At 41.8% G+C, this 15,336-nt stretch overlaps 1 protein-coding gene across 1 annotated transcript; it reads left to right on the top strand.

Annotated features, from left to right (window-relative positions):
- The first annotated feature begins 3,474 nt into the window (after nucleotides 1-3,474).
- Nucleotides 3,475-13,358, top strand: LOC120799185 (long-chain-fatty-acid--CoA ligase 3-like). Its single transcript, XM_040144143.1, is given in 16 exon segments — nucleotides 3,475-3,691; nucleotides 7,149-7,647; nucleotides 8,275-8,452; nucleotides 8,553-8,662; nucleotides 8,877-9,015; nucleotides 9,866-10,016; nucleotides 10,255-10,378; nucleotides 10,806-10,877; nucleotides 11,046-11,185; nucleotides 11,562-11,600; nucleotides 11,602-11,732; nucleotides 11,896-11,970; nucleotides 12,057-12,248; nucleotides 12,340-12,454; nucleotides 12,672-12,829; nucleotides 13,046-13,358. Coding segments are annotated over 15 exon segments (2,133 nt in total). The 5' UTR covers nucleotides 3,475-3,691; nucleotides 7,149-7,296; the 3' UTR covers nucleotides 13,204-13,358.
- Nucleotides 13,359-15,336: the final 1,978 nt, after the last annotated feature.

The following is a 15,336-nucleotide window of genomic DNA, read 5'->3' as shown; positions in this document are numbered from 1 at the left end:
CTTTGATGACAGAGAAAGATCCTTTTGTTCCCTAATCCCCACACAAGCCCTTCCCCCTTCTTCCCTATAAGTCCAACTGGACGTCAAGGGGGCTTCATAATCAGCCAGGGGCACAAAAGTTATTAGTTTACCTGTTTTACTTTCAAAGATCTGAATGTAACAGTGGTTTCTTACAACAAAAGCTCTTGCAAAAGCGTAGATATTTAATTTAAGTTTACTAATTTGGGTCTTGTCAGTCTTGTTGGAGCAGCAAGAACTTAAAAGAAACAGATCATTAAGTAAACACTCTAAAAAGTCACATGACACTGGTCAGTGATTGTCATAGTTGGATCCCAAGGGAACAGTCATTAGCCATTGTGCACATTGTCAAAAAGGATGGGGGGGTCACCCAGAAACAGACAGTTCCAGGATACATTTCTTCTCTTCCTGTGTCTTGCCTTCAAGTGTGTGCAAAGTGTGTCCCTGTGCCATTATCAGATTGGACACACATATTTCACAGAGGAGATGAAAGTGTTCCTTTTGCTTGTAACATCTGCCCTCTGATGGTTTGTGTCCCATCAAGATGACCTCAAAGACATAGCCCAAGGAGAGCGATTATCGTCACTCCGTACACACTCTGGCTCGTCATGTGGTCACATGCTTGTGTGTATGCGTGTGCCCGAGCGTGGAGGATACGGCGTGAATTTGTGTGTATGTGTGCATGTATTTGTCAGAATATGTCTCTACAGCCATATGGTCTAACAAGCATGCAAACACTCCGAAGAGCAGCGATTAGGGATCAGTGTCCAGTGTCAAACATGGCTTACCACAGCCATTTCACTTTCATCGTGTAGCTCAAAGAAGTATTTTCTCTGTCCTGAACACTCACATACAAACACCACTCCCTGCCTTATGAAAGGGTGCAGTGCAATGCCTTCATGAAAGAACTGCACACACCAACTCCCTCTGGTGTATAAAAGTGAGAAAGCAGCAAAGGAAAAGATGGACGACACGATATGCTTACTGTTGAAATGATACAATTATGACAAACTGTTCATTTTATTTCAAAATCAACTCATGTTTTTGTATGTTTGTTGCTGTTTTTTTAACTTACTGTCTCCAGTTGTCACTCTTTTCAGTTCCGTTATAAAGTAGCGTTATGAGCACTGAAAAAAGGAATAAAGCTGAAAGAATTAGTTTTCACGTGTCCTCCCCAGGTCCACAAATAGACTCATTTACCTCTTATGAGAGATGACAAAACACAACAATGTGCAGTACACAAAGAGGTATTTCGGGGTTCAGTTTCTCGGTCACTGTACTGGGTTATTAATAATGGTTATGATGGTTTTTACGCCAACCATCATCCACAACCATCAGCAACTTTTGGTAGCCGCTTCTTTTTTGTGTTAGTAAGTCAATCAACAAACTATGCTGTCCTCCGTTTTCAAATGGACACCAGTTACTGTCATGTGACCAGGCTATATTGATTTTCAACACTAGCACTATGACTAATTGACACATTGTTTCAGGAGGCCCCTATCACGGATGGTGCTTGTCAGATGATTTCAGTATAAGGAACTGTTTTCTTTCAATGTATGTATTTGGCTTTTTTTGTTAGGGGGATCAAATGAAGTCATTGTCCTATGCTGACATGTACAAATGAGAGGACCCAACTGGAGTGGAAAAGAAACAAGGCCAGAAGGGACAAGCGGAGGGAGAAGAACAAAGAGCCACAGGCCAAAGTCAAAAATATACTTTCTACATCCCATGAATAAGTTCCTCTAGTTAAAGATGAGTGAACTACAACCGTTTTAATGATATTTAATTTTTAAAAAGCATGACAAAGCACCTTTATGTCCACCATCATCAATTACTACTACATTACTTGTACTAAATAAGAAAAATGTTTACGTGTGTTCAAAAGCTATTGCAAACACCAAAAGCTACGGTGTGACTTGCAGTTAGGTATTACTGAACAAAGATGAGGAAAATGTACATTGGTGCCAGATGATGAAAGTCCAGTAAATCATCTCAGTGAACAGTATTTAATTAAGCATAGTCTACCATCTGAATGAATGTCTTGATTAAATTTAGGATTATATTGGATCCTGGATGATCTCTTATAGCCCGGGGAGAGAAAATATCATGTCTGGTGTTTGCATTAAAAAGATAATTGGAGCTTGCTGAGTCAAGTGTACTGGTACGTCATGGCAGTGTGACAGTGAACCAGCCTGCACAAAACCAGGACCCTGAAACTGAAGCAGCTGAACAGAAAACAGCCATATCTCACAGTATTATTTACACCCGTGCTTTTCCTACTGTGACATGTCAAAATGTCTCCTGTGATAAAGGCCTATATAGAGTTCAGAAGGTGCATGACATGGAGAAAAATCTTCTAAACCGGGGAGGTTAAATTACCTAAACACATTGGTCTTTAGTCTGTTGTTCTGGGATTTTAAGTATAATAAACTTTTATTTGATATTATTTACAGCAATGAGCAATTGTGTTTTAGGTTCAGTTTATCATCCTCTGATGTCTTTTCATTCTGATAAAGCACTTTGTAAAAATTGTTATAGAAAACAGATTCCACACTAATAAAAACAAAATAAAAACGTACAAACCTGTCTGGCCTACTTAGATCCTTGTTGTATTTTAGATCCCAGTTGGATTTATGAATGGCATGCCGATTATAAACGTAACATAAGCTACATTCAAGAACCATTACTTGGTGTGGTTATATTTCTGGTCTACAGAAATGCGCAGTTTGTGTAACCCTGGGCAAATTACATATATTGTCTTTTGTTTGTTTTTTTTAAGTGATGACAAGAAAATTTCAACCCTGAAGCAAACAGACATTAAAGCAAACATTCTTTAAATGTTAATGCAGTGTTTTTATTTCATGAACTCAAAAAAAAAAAAAAAGTAATTGTGGTACGTGCAAAAGTTTGGGCACCCATTAAGTCGGTAGACTACCGAGTATTTTATGTCTGTTTGCTGCAGGACTATAGAGTAGTCTCTAATAAGACTTTCATACCATTGTTTCATCCGGGAAACGCGCGCAGGAGGATGATCCGCTGGTGGCAGCACACAGACATTCGAGTCTGCCCAGCACAGACAGATGAATTGCACATAATTATCTTACACACTTAGTACGTTACGCAGTTACCTGCAAATAGGTTTCAATTTGAGTCTCTCTCTCCCCGCGATAGGCGTCTCTCTTTGTCTAGTTCACTCACTGGTGTGCTCTCTGGCTCGCTTTATGGAGTTAATTCTCAATAAAAACTGTTTGGCAAACCTGGTAGGCAGGTGGAGTATTGGCTGACACATTTAAAGAGACCGGCAGCTCGGGTTACACGCCGCCTCGCTGTGCCGGTGACTGATGGCCGGCCGACTGGCACTTGTGACCGCGAGTAACCCCGCTGACGTCCCCGCTGCCCCAAGCACGCGCCACCTCTAGCGCTCCAATCGCTGATAGAGAAATGCCGTGACGTGATTCAGTAGCTTCCGGGCTGGTAGCACATACCCGGTGATGCTCAGATTTTAACAGTTTTACTCAATTTTAGATTCATTTTATGCGAGACTTAGTGTGACTTATAACCAACTACACTGTGTTGAAAGATTTTATCAATATGATGTCAGAGCTTTGGTTATAAGGATTAATATACCCGTTCCAGTCCCGCAGAGGCTAAGGCGTAGCGGTTGAGAAAAGAGGTGAGAGAATGTGTTGCTGTGTGAAGGCTTTGCAGATGTTGAGGAGAGGGACTGATTGTTAGCGACTGGATAGCTCAAGAGCGCGCCACGTCGCCTTTAATATGCCACACATTTGTGTACAGTACGAGCCATGTGCCGTATTTTAATTCTCAAGTGAGTTTTGATCGAGGCACTGATTTTGCGACATCAGTATCAACAGCTGCAGTGGTTAGCTGGAGCGCTAGATGTTAGCTTCCTTTTTTTGCTAAAGGCTAGCTGCTAGCGCGTCTTTGAGCTGGCCGCTAGCTGCTAATCTTGATGTTGGTTCGCTGGCCTTTTTAATTGTTTCAGACAGTCCAAAGTGAAAACTGTCCTGTTATCAGCTGCCTGGGATGAAAAACTATCCGCTTGCTTATTCCCTTAGTTAAGCTTTGGTAGCAGCACACGTGATATCTAAAATGATCTCCGGGGTATAAAAACAGTCTGTTGTGATCTTATCTAACGATGATAGCCGTTATCTAAGATAAGGACACACAAATCAAAACATATTCGATATGACAACGTATGTAGCGCGTCACACAAGAATACCACCGCAGAGACATTATGAAAAGCTTAAGCAACAGCCAGATAAATAAATTAACGCAGAATTTATAACCTATGGTAAGTTAAAATATAAGGCATTATCTGATTCAACTATGTAACTAATAAGCTGGAGAAAACGCGTGAAATTTTCACTAGATTCAAATCATGGAAGAAAATACTGTACTTTAACATCATCCTGGTGTCCCGACGCTCTCTCTGATACTGGAATTGTAGATACAATATATTCATCATTAATGAATAGTTAGATGAAGACCATTATGAATTGTTGAGCTGGAAGTTGTTGTGCTCACTAAAATATGATGTCGGTCTGTGTTGTTTATCTCGAGGGCCAAGTATTTTGGCTCAAGTCCCTGTCTGTGAGTGATCCCAATAACTCAGTAAACCTGCTTTTTGGAGCACATTGCCCTAGGTATGGTTATACTGGCTGTAGAGAGCACAGTTTTGTCTGGTGTTGAACACATCTCTTTTTGTGTGTGTTTGTTTAATACTGCTGTTATGACAATAAGCACGAGGGCCTACTGTCAGCTTTGTGGCATGGCAAGTCTACATGGGGGGGGGGCTGGAGTTACAATTATAGTCATGCTTTCATCATGAAGTATTGACTGTAAATCTGAGTTTCTGCTAATTGTTTGAAAATTAGCTTTTTGTTGTCTTGATCCTGTGTTACATTGTAGTTGAAATAGTAACCAGGAGCAGGTTTGCTGACTTTATTCAAAACGAAGCACACATGGACTGAACCTGTATTACAAGTTTTAAACCAAGACCGAGTGAGTCTTTGCCCGCCTGACTGCCTGTGTGACTTCTTTGTGTGATTACCCTGCCCAAATCCGGCCGAATTGTCTCAGTAGGTTGTGGTATGCGATTTGCTGGAAAAACAGGTTCATCTTTCACCCATAATGCTGAATCGGTTTATGCGACGTGTCTTTAGATTAATTGTTGATACTAAATGCAGCTGCTCTTTGTGTTGGAGCAGAGTGCGCTGACAATGTGCATTCTCATGACACCTTTCAGTAAATTTAGAGAGAAAAGAAAAAATGAAATTGGCATCTTTTGACTTGCAGCATTATATACATTTACAGTTTGATATGGGTGGATAAATTTTGGCAGAAGTGCCTTGTAGTCATTCTAAAGTGATTGTTTTTTAGTTCTGAGGTTATAAGTCATGTGATGTTCAGTTAAGTATCCAGATGAGGAAGTTTGGAGAACTTGCATAGACATCCACATACACATACACACACAAACACATACACATACACATACAAATGCTGCTTTGAATTTATGATGATCTCCATTCAGTGAGAGGCAATAATCTATTGTTGTGTAGAAACAACTTGGCCTCTACAGTGTAATATTGCACTAGCCATAGTGCCACAGTCCTTCATGGAGCACAGGAGTGTGGCGCAGTGTAGGGGACCAGTATTGGGTAGCCTAGTTGGCCTTCACACTCACAGAGGACTCATACGCTAACTGAATTTAAATGTCTGTACACACATACCTCTGTTTGATATTCAAGATTCAGTTTAATTATCATTACGCAACACGACATTGTGCATCTGATATTTCATTATACAGAGTACAGATGTACTCTGTGCTATTCACAAAAACCAAAAGTTATATAGATGGCTGAAAAAATAGCCAAGTCATAAAAATAAAACTGTTTTCACGGTAGAGGGTGGAGGATGAATTCAGTAGTCTCACAGCCTAAGGAAAGAGACTGCTTCGAAGTCTGGTGTACGGCAGCAGATACTTCTGTATCGCTTGCCAGACGGCAGCAGAGTGAATGAAAGAGCAATTTACCAAAAGGATTATAGCATGTTGAAAGGAAAAACATTTGTTTATCTAAGAAAGAGCTTCCTTAAATGTTCTTGAATGTAACATGTAGAATTACTGAGTAACATTGAGGTTGTTTCTCGTAGCCTGTGTTTGCATATGGCCGGGAGCTGCCCACCTAATCTGCCAGTGTTAGATTCTTCTCACTGCTGTTACTTTGGCTGTCCAGGTTATGCTAACCTCCCATGTGGCCTCAGGCCCTCTCCTTCTAAGCTGCGGAATGAGTCACTGCTGCTTCTTCTAGCATGTTGTGGCACAGCGGCTACAGGGCTACACTGCAACTTACACTCTGGCCGTAAGGATACACTAAAAATAGCTGAGCTCTCTGGGAGACGGCCGGAGTTTATCCAAAGGTTTTCGTAGTATAGCCAAACAACTGAGAGCCGAAACAGGGAGAGCACATGGCATAATCCAGCAAACATTAGTATACGGCGTGGCACTGCGGCAGACTTTTGGTGAGGCATAGAGAAGGTGTATAATTTCAGAAAATTAGAGAGGTAGTGTTTTCTTGCCTTTAATGCAACCACTGCTTGATATAGCTGCACATATTAGGAAGTTAGAATCATTTATTTTGTCTACAAATTGTATAAAAATGACAAATGCCTGGATCTGGATACAAATGTCACCAGAACACAAAGTGTTGCCTCCACATTGTTTATTTAGTCTGACAAACAATAAAAATTTACAGTGAAACACAAAAACGGAAAATCTTCAAACGTGAGAGGCAATTCATTTTCTGTCTATCAACTATGCAGTTAATCAACAAATCATTGTAGCACTATTATTAAATCTTGACGGTGACAAGTGTCGTAGCATCATGCTAAGGCTGACCTCCACGCAGCAGGGCTAGCAGATCTGGTGAGATCAATAGTGCTGACTTAGAACTGGCCCAAGAATAGGCAGAGATGGTCTTCATGCAAGCAAGGATTAATTTACCAGGAGGCTGTTGCTCACATTTGCTCCCGCTTGATATTTCCAAACTTGCTGACACATCTTTATTCAAAACTATACTTCTAAGATTTCATTCTGTGTCTCTGTGTTCCAGATCTGGTTGACTTGCTGCACAAAACAAACCCCCGCCTGCAACCTTCCCCCTCAGTAGCAAGTCAGAATACTTACAGAGGAGTCACAAGTGCGGAGTTTCATTGCTCTGCTGGTTTGATTCACCTCCAGCGCTGACTTCATTCTTAAAGATGAAGTTGAAGGAGGACATGAACCCCCTGCTGTTGCAGGTCTTCCGCTCTGTGGTCTGGGTCTACTCCGTCATCACCTTCATACCCTGGTATTTCTTCTCCGGAGCTGGCGCCAATTTGGAACAGGCTCGCCGGATCAAGGCGCGCTCGATAAGCAGACACCCAGCAGGGCCTTACAGGGCCATCAACAGCCAAGGAAAGCTGGTAGCATGGCTGCATCCTGGGGTGGACACCCTGGACAAAATGTTTGAACATGCCACCAGGAGGTTTCCACAGAGAGACTGTCTGGGCACCAGGGAGGTGCTCAGTGAGGAGGATGAGCTCCAGCCGAACGGGAAGGTCTTCAAGAAGGTGAGTTGCACTGATTTGTCCCTGATACTCTTGCTCACTTGTGACAGATTCTGTCATTGTTCTTTTAAATGTTATCAAGAGCAAGAAAGTAAATATGTTAGTGAGTGGTACCGCTCATCACATTTTAGGTTTGTAAAAGTGTTAAGGTGAATAAGTGGTGTCACAGGAAGTTTGTTTGTGTCTGTGAGGCTGACAGCACAGCCCGCCACTGTTCACAGTGTGAGGAATGCGGGTGTAAGAGCAGCAATGTTACTGCTCCTTTGTCTCACCCCTGAGAGCCTCCTCATTAACACCTGCAAAGATGCAAAAGCCCAACAGATGGCGCTAAATGACTGCGTAGGAATGATGATGTTGTCTGACTGGTAACAACATCAGACCTCTTACATCTCTTACATGCCATTCCGTGCTACCCTTTTAAATTGTAATGCAAAGCAGTGCACATATTAATTCCATCAGCATCTGGATTCATTTACACTCTCTGTTCATATTTATTTAGTTATGAAAATTCTCCTCAAAAGATGCACTGAAGCGCCCAAACAGCAGTTGTGTTGTTTTTCTATATGGTGTGTGGTGCAGTATGTGGAGATATTCTTGATTATTGCACATACCTTTGCATCTCGTGTGTAGGTGATTCTGGGGAACTACAACTGGCTGTCGTACGAGGAAGCCTACCAGGCAGCAAAGAGTTTTGGTAGCGGTCTTGCAGCTCTCGGCCAAAGGCCTCAGTGTAAAATCGCCATCTTCTGTGAGACCAGAGCAGAGTGGATTGTGGCAGCACAAGCCTGCTTCATGTACAATTTCCCACGTGAGTCCCAGAAAGATAAACATGTGTATTCAGACATTCTTGGACCTACAGTGAAGCACTTCAGCTGACTGCCCAACTTAACTGGATTTGAATTTGACAGTTGTGACCCTGTACTCCACTCTTGGACCCACGGCCATTGCCCACGGCCTGAACGAGACAGAGGTCACACACATCATCACAAGCAAAGACCTGCTTCATAGCCGGCTTAAGGTACCTGCTTTACTGTCATCATCCATCTCCATCATGTCAGCTCTGTTAAGCAAGACTCTGCACTTTAAATACACTGGTATGCCCCTGAATGACTGGTTGTTTTTAGTGTGTAACATTAACATTCAATAAGAAGCTCAGTTCTGTTTGCATATTTACTTCTCCTTCTCACTCACCATCCTCTGCCCTCCAACCTACATCTAACTTCATGTCGCAGGCCATACTGAGTGATGTTCCGAGGCTGCAGTATATCATTGTAGTTGACAGTAAACCCACAAGATGGCCAGACATCCCCAGAGGCATCATGGTTTACAACATGGATGCTGTGAAGGAGATTGGATCCAGGCCTGAAAATAGTGAGTATTTGTGCAAACGTGATTAAAAAGGTTTCCAATTTTGTCGGGGGAAATTGAAGTACTCTGATGGAGGCTTAATACAAAGCCAACACCCTGATGTGTAATTGGAGTGATGTGCTGTGTATGAAAGAGTTAGCAAAAGGTCAGATCATCACTTGCCAAACACCCAGTACCATGATGACATTGGTAGACTTTTTAGGAAAATGAGGAGAAGCGGAAATTGTGCTGTGTTTGTGTTGGAGTATCATTTGAGCCATGTTTGTACTTTTCCTCTTATTTTAAGAAAACAAACATCGAATATTCTAAAATCTTTGATACTTCAAATAAAACTCAGAATATACATATTTCTAAAATAATTCTAGCCAAAATCCTCTAGTATTGCATTATTGCAAGATCGCAATAATTTAAACCATGTGTTCATTAAAATTGATAGAAAGAGGGGGAATTATGCATGTTTTTCAAAACTATAACTTTTCTTCAAACCTTCAAATAGCCACAGTCCTCAGACACTGGCTTTTCTTTTATTGTTTGGCAGTCAAGCAAACCAACCATTTCGGTATTTACTTTCTGAAATTTTATAAGCTAAATGATTGATTGAGAGAAAATAATTGAAATTAATTGAGTAATCAATAATGAAAACAGTCGTTAGGTGAAGCCATACAAAGAATATTCAAACCCTTTTAAAGCATGCAGTTGTTTGAAAAGCATTCACTTTATTTTTACATTTCTGTAATTTAGTGAGCAGTGATTTCTTCATAATAACTTACTATTACAGCTAAAAAAATACTAATATTGGTTTGTAATGCATTTCCTCTCCAGCCGTAATCCCTCTTGTCTTCTGTCTCTGCAGTCGCAGTTGGACGCAGACAGCCGCAGTCCTCGGACATCGCTGTCATCATGTACACCAGCGGCTCCACTGGCATCCCCAAGGGTGTCATGATCTCCCATGGCAACATCATGGCTGGCATCACTGGCATGGCTGAGCGAATCCCTGACCTCAAGTATGCCAATATCAGATTCAACGCTATTTCTCTGACACTTCCTTTATTTTTTTTTTCCTGTGTTCTGCAACTCTCTGAATCTCCAAAATATCATGCTTGTTCTCTTTCTCCTCTCTTTATCAATTCTTACCTTACACGCTCTCTTACAGTTTGTACTCTCTTTTGCATCACACCTCACTGTGTTTTCTTCTATGTCTCTAGTGGAAATTAACCTGCTGTTATTTTTTTGTGCTGGCAGTGAGACAGACACCTACATTGGCTACCTGCCGTTGGCCCACGTTTTAGAGCTCAGTGCTGAACTGGTGTGCATCTCTCATGGCTGTCGCATCGGCTACTCCTCTCCTCAGACCCTAGCCGACCAGGTCAGTGTGTATACACACACACATACACACCTTGCGTCCAGTATGTTTTTACTGCAGTCAGTGTCACAGAGTATGTCTCGCCTGGATGCATCACACATACATAAGTAAGACTTAAATCCTCTGTATCTGAAGCTGAGATGGAAATGATCATTCATGCATTTCTTTTATCCTTCTTAAACTGCAGTAGCTCCCTTCACAAAACATTCCTGGATTCTTGCAGAATGCTAGGCTTTTCATGAGGTCCTCTAAAAGATCTCACATTACTCCTATCCTGTTATTTAAAAATGACTCCCCATTAAATTCATAATCCATTGAGGATGTTTATGGTTACTTTTGAAGCTCTGCATGGTCAGGCAGCAATGTAGTTTGGCCACTACAGCCCCTATGTCAGCAAGAGCTGAACAATTGTCTTGTTTCATTTTCTCAGTCCACTAAGATAAAGAAGGGCAGTAAAGGGGATACCAGCGTGCTGAAACCTACTCTCATGGCTGCCGTACCAGTAAGTTTTCGTATCACCGCACAAACACAATCTATCCAATCTAATTACCTTTATTTATCATACTAAAGGCACACTTTGAAATAACATCAACAAATGACAGCCCGGGCAGATTACAGACTTGAAATGTTACAAGTGTTAACTGGGAGTTTTCCCAACTGGTGTGTGTAGGAGATCATGGATCGCATCTACAAGAATGTGATGACCAAAGTGGAGGAGATGAGCAAGTTCCAGAAGACGCTCTTTGTGCTGGCTTACAACTACAAGATGGAGCAGATCTCCAAGGGCTACAGCACGCCTCTCTGTGACAGGTAACACACATACTGTTTTGCCGTACACATGAGCTATGAGCTGAATCTTCAACAAAGCCCCTTCAGTTGACATTTACCTCCCCTGTGATACATGAGCAAACATTAACCTCTGCTCTTACATGGCTAATCATAAGCTAGTGCATATTCTCCACATAACCCTTGTTAACATGTAGCCTCTACAAAAGGTGTCTGGTTTTATTCACTAGCTTATGTGAATCATATGCATACTTGTTTACTATATTAGTACTACTAAATAACTTTGTAATAGTCTTTATTGCTTTTTCAGTCTTTGTGTTGTTGTTGTTGTTGTTGGTGGGGTCTCCTCCACCTCTCATTCATCATCTTCACACTGAATTTTTGTGCCCCCCCCTCGCAGTCTGGTGTTCAAACGGGTGCGTGCGCTCTTGGGAGGGAACACGGGTGCTGCTTTCTGGCGGAGCACCACTCTCAGCTGCCACACAGCGCTTCATGAACATCTGTCTGTGCTGCCCTGTGGGGCAGGGCTATGGCCTGACGGAGACCTGTGGAGCTGGCACCATCAGTGAGGGTAAGAGGGGAGGAAGAAAAAATGTGAGAGTGAAGAGTGGTTGTTTTGCTGCCCTTTGGGGAAATGAAGAGAGGAGCAAATAAAAATATAGAAGAGAATTTAATTTGTAGTAACTACCTACATTTACCATGCTAATGCAGGAGTCTTTGCTGGTGTTTTTCAGTGTGGGACTACAGCACGGGACGTGTTGGTGCTCCACTTGTTTGTTCAGAGATCACACTGAAGGACTGGGAGGAGGGTGAGTCAAATTGCAACAATCCAACCCAACTAAACAGCAACAGATGCACTGATATTTTCTTTATAATTGAGTGTGTGCTCCTCTAGGTGGTTACTACAGCACAGACAAGCCCAACCCACGGGGCGAAATTTTGATCGGCGGGCCCAATGTAACGATGGGTTACTACAAAAACGAAGCCAAGAACCGCGAGGACTTTTTTGTGGATGAGAACGGCCAGAGATGGTTCTGCACTGGAGACATTGGAGAGTTCCACCCCGACGGATGCCTCAAGATCATCGGTAAGAAATACAAAAACTAGAGTACATTATCCGTATGTTATAGATGATATTCTTGTTAGGATTTTGACCTGTGTACGGTCTCCTACCATAGACCGTAAGAAGGACCTGGTGAAATTGCAAGCAGGCGAGTACGTCTCTCTAGGAAAAGTGGAGGCTGTTTTGAAGAACTGCCCTCTCATTGACAACATCTGTGCCTATGCCAACAGGTAAAATTCTCCACTGACTCCCCCTTAATCTTACAGACTTTTGACTTCAATTCAGTGTCCTTTTTAAATGCAGACCCACCAAGCACAAACATTTAAGCTACCAGCTCTCTATTTTCCGTCTCATCTTCTTGGTCTGTAGTCATAACTGGATTTCTTTCAACCTAATGGTGAAATAAAATTAAAAAAAATAAAGTGGACTCTTGTACATGTTTTTCAGTGACCAGTCATACGTGATCAGCTTTGTGGTGCCTAATCACAAGCAGCTAATGGCGCTGGCAGAGCAGATGCAGGTGAGGGGCACATGGGAGGAGATCTGCAACAACCCCCTGATGGAGAAAGAGGTCCTCTGCATCATTACTGAAGCTGCTATCTCATGTAGGAAAAAAATCCTTTCTGCCTCCTTCACTTACATTAAAGCTACATATATGAGCTCAGAGAAAAATTCAGTAACCGATGCAACTGGTGGTACTCTGTGTCACATTTTCTGTTCAGGTTGGGCGTGACATTACTTCCTGCCTTGTGCCAGACTTTGCAGTAGTGATACACTGTATCTTTCACTCTCACGTGTGATTTTTCTTCTACCCCAACCAGCAAAACTGGAGCGATTTGAGATCCCCAAGAAGATCCGGCTGAGTTCTGAGCCCTGGACACCAGAGACTGGCTTGGTCACTGATGCATTCAAACTGAAACGCAAGGAGCTCAAAACGCACTACCAGGAAGACATTGAGAGGATGTACGGTGGAAAATAACACAGACAGACTCCCAACAACACATAAACACATACACATATAAACTTGCACACACACACAAGGAGCTCAGAAGCCACTACCAGGACAACTTGGAGAGGAGTTATACTTTAGATACAGGTAACACACACACACACACACACACACACACACACACACACACACACACAAATGAACACGAACACAAACACACATAGTCTCATACACCTCCTCCTCGGCTTCCCTGCAACCAGCTTCGATCAAAGGAGGGGAGATAACTCTTGAATCCAGCTTAATGCTCTCGGTCAAGACCAAAAGGCAGAAGTTCCCTCACAGAAAAGGGAACCAGCCAGACGCACGCAGTGCTACGCACTTACCGCTCCTCTTTGATCGATTTTTAGCCCTTTGAGTTGCTATGACAACCGAGGCGGCACATGAAGTTGGACGTCTGCATGACTGGAAGCGAAACAAACGACAGGCTAGACAAATCTGGATCAATGTCAGCGCAACCCCTTCTGTTGCTTCTATTCCTCCTCCCCTGCTCTCTGGAGCCTTCCACCAGTTCAGCATGGTCGTGGACTTGCAGTGCAGATACCTGGCAAGGAAAATGGGGTAGCATGAGCCTGAAAGAGGGATCCCTCCTGGGCTTTAAGTAACATTCAGGTTGGACTCTACGCAGGGATCTCTATTATATTTCTTTTCTTTTTTACATGTGTCGCTTCATTTCCTTTATGTGTGGTTTGTCAGCTTTGAAACCCATTTGATGAGTTTTTTTTTTTTTTTGGTGTGAGGAATCTGTTGTAAAGCCATGAGAGATTGAGCGTTTAAATGTTTTAAAATACTTTTTCTTTTTTGTTACTTTTATTTTATGGGTGTATTATTCTGACGGTTTGTTTTCCTCTGTCCTCTTGTTTTTTATTGCCATTTTGTTTATGTTAATTGTACTTTTAATGAGCTTTGTTTACATACTTTTTTTTTTTTTGTTTTGTTTTTTTGGTCTTTCTCTCACATTATTTGCCTGTGTCCCAACGTTTGTATATTCGAGTGTGTGTTTACTGACTTGAATAGTAGAAGCGATCCAGTCTTCTGTCCCTTCTGTAATAGTAAAGATGATCCATCGGGACTTTTTCTATCCCTGCTTTTTTCCCCAAGGTTCATTTTTTTTTCCATATCTGAGCAGTCCCTGGATGCCTCCCAACTTGTGTCTTATTGGCTATTTTGTTGGCATCATTGACATACAGTAGCCCTGCCGCATCTGCCACGTATTCCTCCAGTCATGACCAATGCACCGTATGGATGTCTCCAAGGGAACCTAGCCTACTGTAGAAAAATAGTTAAACGAGTTAGCCTTTCATTTGTGGCTCCCCCGGATACTTTTTTGGTGCAACTGTACATGTTATCCTTTTTGCCATAGGTGTAGTTACTGTTAGTTTTATCTTTTTTACTTCTGAATATGAAAAATAAAATGAATGTGCAATATTTACACACAAATTTTAAAGTAAAGTGCGTAGGAAAGATAAAAACGGACAGACAGCAGCCCCTCCTCAGTGTATGAATGTTTAGTTTACTCTCCACTTCGGTGCATCATGGAAGGACTGTTTGAAAATGAACATAGGAATAAAGAAGAAAGTGGTAGAAAGACACTGACAGGGAAGTCTAGATGTAGCCCATTTGAACATACTGTGCTGAACTATGTAATGTTCTTTATTGAGACTGTAAAGTGAAAACTTAATATTTGGCATCACAGATATTGCATGATAAACTGTGCAACTGTACCAAAGCACCTGAATATATATTTGAGAGAGAAATGAGAGAATCAAACTCCACTCAAAGAACTGAAGAAATTCCTTATGAATACACCCCTTATTTAATTGTGAGTATAAACCAAGCATATGCTGACTTGACTTCATAGAGTGCAAATAACATTTCTGTATATCCAAATTGGTTTATGTGTATGATACTGTATGTGCAATGTATATAAAAAGGGTCTACAGTTCCTGGATTCTGTTAACTGCCATTTATTTGAACTCATGTATAACATGCATAAATTACTGCAGGTTTTCAGATTGGTGTTGATACTCTGGGTGGCATCAGTACAAGCAACACTATTGCTTCGGTATTTCTTTCCCCTCTTTAGGTTTATGGACAGAAGATCAA

The sequence above is a fragment of the Xiphias gladius genome, chromosome 14 (genome assembly GCF_016859285.1).
Source record: "Xiphias gladius isolate SHS-SW01 ecotype Sanya breed wild chromosome 14, ASM1685928v1, whole genome shotgun sequence".
Classification (NCBI taxonomy): Eukaryota; Metazoa; Chordata; class Actinopteri; order Istiophoriformes; family Xiphiidae; genus Xiphias; species Xiphias gladius.
Note: the sequence above shows the minus strand (reverse complement) of the source record. Positions and strands in the feature narration are given on the sequence as shown.